The 6641-nt window shown below is 39.7% G+C and overlaps 1 protein-coding gene across 2 annotated transcripts; it reads left to right on the forward strand.

Annotated features, from left to right (window-relative positions):
* The first annotated feature begins 725 nt into the window (after window positions 1-725).
* Window positions 726-6641, forward strand: LOC115525358 (olfactory receptor 52E2-like). 2 transcript variants are annotated; one of them, XM_030332510.1, is made up of 2 exons: window positions 726-752; window positions 5730-6641. In XM_030332510.1, the coding sequence occupies exons 1-2, from the start codon at window positions 726-728 to the stop codon at window positions 6639-6641; spliced, it is 939 nt and encodes a 312-aa protein (XP_030188370.1). The 2 variants fall into 2 exon arrangements, with proteins under 2 accessions (XP_030188370.1, XP_030188372.1); XM_030332512.1 differs by lacking the exon at window positions 726-752 and having other exon boundaries at window positions 5700-6641.

Here is a 6641-nt window from a genome sequence, read left to right on the forward strand (position 1 = left end):
TGGAATTTTATCAGATTAATTTTACATTTACTTACATTCTTTGTGGACATCTTAGATATGAGTCATATAAATTACAAATACACAGCAGGGCTCCATTATATGGGGATTTCCATACTTGCAAATTTGCCCACTCCATACAATTTAAATTGTAACTTAAATTATTGTCAAATAAATTATCATGGCACTTTAACAGTTATTTGCAGCATGCAAAGAGCTGGTAAATATTTGAGTTGCCTGACAGTCACATTCCCAGAGATTGAATCAGGTGAGGTTCTGACTTCTCATTTCAGCTATAAACAAGTGCTTTTGCAATCTGTTTCATGCCATATTTTTCATATTTTTGTGTTTTTTGTTGATTTCACTGTTTAAAATGGCCCCCATGCATACGGCTGATGCACACTAGAATAAGTAAATATCTTACCATTTATGGAGTTTACTGGTATAAATAATACTTTTCTAGTGTTTCTAAGTGCAAGATTGTAATGTGCCTTACGGAGAAAATAACCATCTTAGATAAACTCCATTCAAGTGTGAGTTATAGCATTGTTGGTTGTGAGTTCAAGGTTAATGAATCAAAAATATAATATATACCCTGATAAAGGAAGAGGAAACTTGTCTATCTGTGTGTGAAGTCACTCTGGAAAGTACTAAAATAACATCGGTAGGTAGTGTGAGATAAAAATATGGAAAAGATGAAAAAGAGGTTAAATTTGTGGATTCAAGAGATGACAATTAAAAAAAAAAAAAGCCTAGTGGGACAACCCTGGTGTGAGGAGGTCAAAGGTATTCAGTTATATCATTCCAGGTCAGAATCACTCTTCTAGGCTGGCACAGGCTGGCTAGAAAATGTGTGAAAAGGCAACAAAGACATCAGGGAAATACAAATCAAAACCACACTCAGATACCACCTCACACCAGTCAGAGTGGCCAAAATGAACAAATCAGGAGACTATAGATGCAGGAGAGGATGTGGAGAAATGGGAACCCTCTTGCACTGTTGGTGGGAATGCAAACTGGTGCAGCCACTCTGGAAAACAGTGTGGAGGTTCCTCAAAACATTAAAAATAGACCCACCCCTATGACCCAGCAGTAGCACTGCTAGGAATTTACCCAAGGGATACAGGAGTACTGATGCATAGGGGCACTTGTACCCCAATGTTTATAGCAGCACTCTCAACAATAGCCAAATTATGGAAAGAGCCTAAATGTCCATCAACTGATGAATGGATAAAGAAATTGTGGTTTATATACACAATGGAGTACTACATGGCAATGAGAAAGAATGAAATATGGCCCTTTGTAGCAACGTGGATGGAACTGGAGAGTGTGATGCTAAATGAAATAAGCCATACAGAGAAAGACAGATACCATATGGTTTCACTCTTATGTGGATCCTGAGAAACTTAACAGAAACCCATGGGGGAGGGGAAGAAAAAAAAAAAAAGAGGTTAGAGTGGGAGAGAGCCAAAGCATAAGAGACTGTTAAAAACTGAGAACAAACTGAGGGTTGATGGGGGGTGGGAGGGAGGGGAGGGTGGGTGATGGGTATTGAGGAGGGCATCTTTTGGGATGAGCACTGGGTGTTGTATGGAAACCAATTTGACAATAAACTTCATATATTGAAAAAAAAAAAGGCAACAAAGAATATACAATGTTAAACTTGGAGCTCAGGCCTCAGGCAGGTTCTGCTAATCAGGGGGCTGCAGATGAGTTCTTCAAATGCCTATTAAATGGCATTAAGCAGTAAGCAGTAAGTGGAAAACAAGTATCAACACTAATGAGACTGGCTTGTCTTATAAAGACTTTGCGGAAGGAACCAACATAAGTGGCCTCCAAAGCCCCCGGTTTTCAATCATTTAAGGACTGTACAATTAATCATTTGTAAGAACTATGTATTAAAGGAGGTGTATTTTCACAGAAACACACATTTAAAAAAAGTTTATGTATTGGCTGATTGACAAAAATGTTGTGACAAGATGCTTGTAGGAATCTTACTCTGCATTTCCCCTAAGGGCAATGGTTCCAAATTTTCTAATTCAGTGTTCAAGAACATAATTCAGTGTTATAGAACATAGCTATTGAGAATAATGAGAACTATGTTTGTGTGGATACACATATAGGTGTGCGGGGGCAGACTTGCTCACTCTTTCCACCACACTCTTTCCACCACGGGAGAACTCATGGCTGAGGGAATCTCTCTTGGCGCAGAATAGGGCCAGGCTGGGGGAGAGGGGATGTGGGTCAGGTGAAACTTTTCTTCTCATCCTTTTCCATTTGTCTATTCTTGTTGTATGAGCCACCAGGATCCTGTAATCTCTCAACTGAATTCCGGAACTCTCGTATAGGTCTTTTCATCCATCGATGCTTGTTAAATCTGTGTTTTCGTATTGGGAAGAGTCCTGGGTCCTCTTATTCCGTCATCTTGCTGACTTAAACCTCGCTATTCTGCCTTCATTTTCTCAGAAGCCATAGCTCCGTATTGGTTCTCTCTTTTTGAGTCAGAATTAGAAATTAGATTCCTCAGAGACCTTGTGTGTTTTTACAAAACTGGCTCTAGGGAATTTCCTGTTAAAGGCTCCTCACAGGCAAAGAGCAGCACCCTCATAAAGACTGAGCAGGTTGAGATAAAACAGAGACAGGATTCTATCCTGGTGCTCATTCTGGTGAGTCTTCCCCATCTCCCAGCTCTCAGAGCCTCCTTATGTCACAGTGATGGCTGAAAGGAAAGAGAGGGATAGGAAAGGAAGAGAAGAGCCATGGGATAAGTGTAGGGGATAGAGGACTAGGACTGAAGTTTAGAGAATGAGTAGGATTACATTAGGAAAAACCATATAATTCTAGTAAAAGCATTTGGATTTCAGCCTGAATCCATTCAATGGGCATTTTAGAAAAATTAGTCTGCCTGATATCTAAAGAATGATGGATAATTAGTATCTTTGGAACATGGTTCAGAGTGTTTTAAAAAATTATCTGTTTAAAACTAACAACATACTGGGGCGCCTGGGTGGCTCAGTCGGTTAAGAGTCCGACTTCGGCTCAGGTCACGATCTCACGGTCCGTGAGTTCGAGCCCCGCGTCGGGCTCTGGGCTGATGGCTCAGAGCCTGGAGCCTGTTTCCGATTCTGTGTCTCCCTCTCTCTCTGCCCCTCCCCCGTTCATGCTCTGTCTCTCTCTGTCTCAAAAATAAATAAAAAACATTAAAAAAAAAAAAACTAACAACATACTTAGGGTTTTAATCTTTATTATCTCTAATCTCTATTTTATAGATGAAAAGTGCTTGTTATTTAGTCTCCTTTGATTATAGAGTGACTAAGTCAGGAAACTGAGTTTCGACACAATTGGTCAAACTATAGAGCTCATGCTTTTAAGCACTGTAAAGTATTGTGTCGTAATAAACCCCAAAAATGATCCCATGAGGACAGAGATAAATGTACTGATTTTAAATCTACTTGAAAAGTAGCATCACCCTTTTTGTTTGTTTGTTTGGGTTTTGTTTTTGTAGCTTTCTGAGACTATTGCCTACAATTTTGATCTTCTGAGATGTTACTGAAGAATATATAAAAATTATTTAATAAAAGAATCTGCCATTGGCACTTTGCTTACATTGATAAATCACAGAAAATTTAGCTCCCATAATTGAATCCTACTTTCTATTCTTGTGTTGATCACATCATGCTTTTTTATTCACCATCCATTACAAGGCCAGAGGATTATAGAAGAGAGACTATTCTCACAGTCATGTCACAGAGCATCCCCTACAAATAACATCTAGGGGCACCTGGGTGGCTCAGTAGGCTAAGCTTCTGAGTCTTGTTTTCAACTCAGGTCATGGTCTCACAGTGCATAAGATCAAGCCCTTATTGGGGCTCTGCACTGACAGTGCAGAGCCTGCTTGGAATTCCCATTTGTCCCTCTCTCTCTCTGCTCCTCCCCTACTCATGCTCTCTCTTGCGTGCTCTCTCACTCTCAAAATAAATAAATAAACTTAAAAAAAAACAAATAATATCTATTATTTTTAGCTTCCTTCCTTTTCAAATGTCTACCATTTCTTCCCAGGAGTTCCAGCTTTCCTCACCCATATGGTACTACTCCCTCTATTAGTTGTTTATCACGGACATGACACTTCTTGCCTCTGCTTCTCATACAACAATGTCTGGCTAATACCCTGATTGTCTAACTGAAACTGGGATCATAATTACTACTGCTCCTCTGGAATCCTCCAATGATATAAAATCATGAAAAGACACTTTTTACCAGAAAACAATTACATGTAATGAATGATCGAGTGCTTCAGAAATACTGTAACAAGTGACATAAAGTACATGAACATGCAGAACAGCTTGGGTAGCTTTGGATATGATAGATTCAGCTTGCTCAGAATATGCCACCTGGTCTTTTCTTCAACATATTTGTCATGCATCTTAACTCTTAAAACAATGACTGCCTGAGATTTATAATGAAGACACTGATATCTCTTATTCAGAGGGATGTGAGTTTAAAAGAGATTATGTGTTTGTGTGAATGTGTGTGGACAAAGGGAAGCTGTGTGGATCTGATGTGACTGAGGCACGAGTCAGCTTTTCCTTATTTCCAATCTCTCCCCATTCCAATTTAATTATTTCCTCTCTACCTTCTTTCCACAGCTCCAGAACTACAAGCACTTCAAGCGTTTGGCAAGGGTTTTAAACTATTTAAGGTTCAGATCCACATGTAAAAATATGGTTAACTATGTTTTCCTATATGTGTTTATAAAGATTAGAGCTGGTACTTGCATAGGTGCCGACAACGTGGAAAGTAATAGGCAGTACCTTCAAAAATGGTAGTTGCCAGGCGCCTGGGTGGCTCAGTTGGTTAAGCGTCCGACTTCAGCTCAGGTCACAATCTTGCAGTCCGTGAGTTTGAGCCCCGCTTCGGGCTCTGGGCTGATGGCTCAGAGCCTGGAGCTTGCTTCTGATTCTGTGTCTCCCTCTCTCTCTGCCCCTCCCCCGTTCATGCTCTGTCTCTCTCTGTCTCAAAAATAAATAAAAAATGTTAAAAAAAATTTTTTTAAATAAAAAAATGGTAGTTGCTTCTGTTTTCACCACATTTGCTTCTTATTTTGTAATAATAATGAATAAATATTAACAAATGGATGGATTTTAATCCTAAAGACTTATTTCTAATAGTTTAGACTACATTTTAACGAATCTGTGTTCATTAACACTTGTTACCCATCTTGTATGTCAACACCTATGTGTTACCATCTAACCAAATGGAACCAACAGAAATAACTATTTACATAGGCCAGCACAACTCTGTATATGCCAAAATTGAAAGTAAATTATGTTGGTGATGACAGAAGATAATTAATGAAGTAGGAATTAAGCAAAATCTTAGCCTAATACCAGTGGTGAGACCATTGCAAATTAAAAAAGAAAAAAGAAAGTTGCTAACAAAGATGAATATATTACGAAAAAATGTTTTATTATAATTCACTGCATAACTGCTTCCAAAGGTTTTCACTGAGAATTCACTTCCTCACATTGCTCGAGATGGATTTCTGATTGTACATTTTTAATTGTGTGAATTAACTGAAGAAGAGAATGTACAAAATTGTATGATCTTATTTTTCTTTAGGTTTAAAACATTGCAGAGTTTTACCTTGTGTCCTGAGGATTAATGAACATATAATTGTAAGAACATGGACTTATGCGTTGCCTATCAAGATGTCCCTTCCCAATGACACCCAGTTTCATCCCTCCTTCTTTTTGCTGCTGGGGATCCCAGGACTGGAAACTGTCCACATGTGGATTGGCTTTCCCTTTTGCGCTGTGTACATGATTGCACTCATAGGAAACCTCACTATTTTGTTTGTGGTCCAGGTTGACAGCAGCCTACACCAGCCCATGTTCTACTTCCTGGCCATGTTGGCTAGCATTGATTTGGGTCTGTCCACAGCTACCATCCCCAAGATGCTCGGGATCTTCTGGTTCAACCTCAGGGAGATAATCTTCGATGCTTGTCTCACCCAGATGTTTTTTATCCACAACTTCACTGGTATGGAGTCAGCAGTCCTGTTGGCAATGGCTTATGACCGCTATGTGGCCATATGCAACCCACTTCGATATAGCACCATTCTCACCAACAAGGTTGTCTCTGTGATTGGTGTTGGTGTGTTAGTGAGGTCATTTATTTCTGTTATTCCATTTGTGTTTCTTATTTTGCGACTGCCCTTCTGTGGGAATCATATCATTCCCCATACCTATTGTGAACACATGGGTCTGGCTCGCCTGTCTTGTGCCAGCATCAAGATCAATATGATCTATGGCCTGGGTGCTATTTCAATCCTAGTATTTGACATCATAGCCATTGCCCTTTCTTATGTTCAGATACTCCGTGCCGTTTTCCGTCTTCCTTCCCGTGAAGCCCGACTCAAGTCCCTCAGCACATGTGGTTCTCATGTTTGTGTAATTCTTGCCTTCTATACACCAGCCCTCTTTTCCTTTATGACACATCGCTTTGGCCATAACGTCCCCCGCTATATCCACATACTCCTGGCCAATCTTTATGTCGTAGTGCCACCAATGCTCAACCCTGTCATCTACGGAGTCAGAACCAAACAGATTTATGACCGTGTGAAGAAAATAATATTGCAAAAATAA

Source organism: Lynx canadensis, chromosome D1, assembly GCF_007474595.2.
Source record: "Lynx canadensis isolate LIC74 chromosome D1, mLynCan4.pri.v2, whole genome shotgun sequence".
In the NCBI taxonomy this organism is placed as follows: Eukaryota; Metazoa; Chordata; class Mammalia; order Carnivora; family Felidae; genus Lynx; species Lynx canadensis.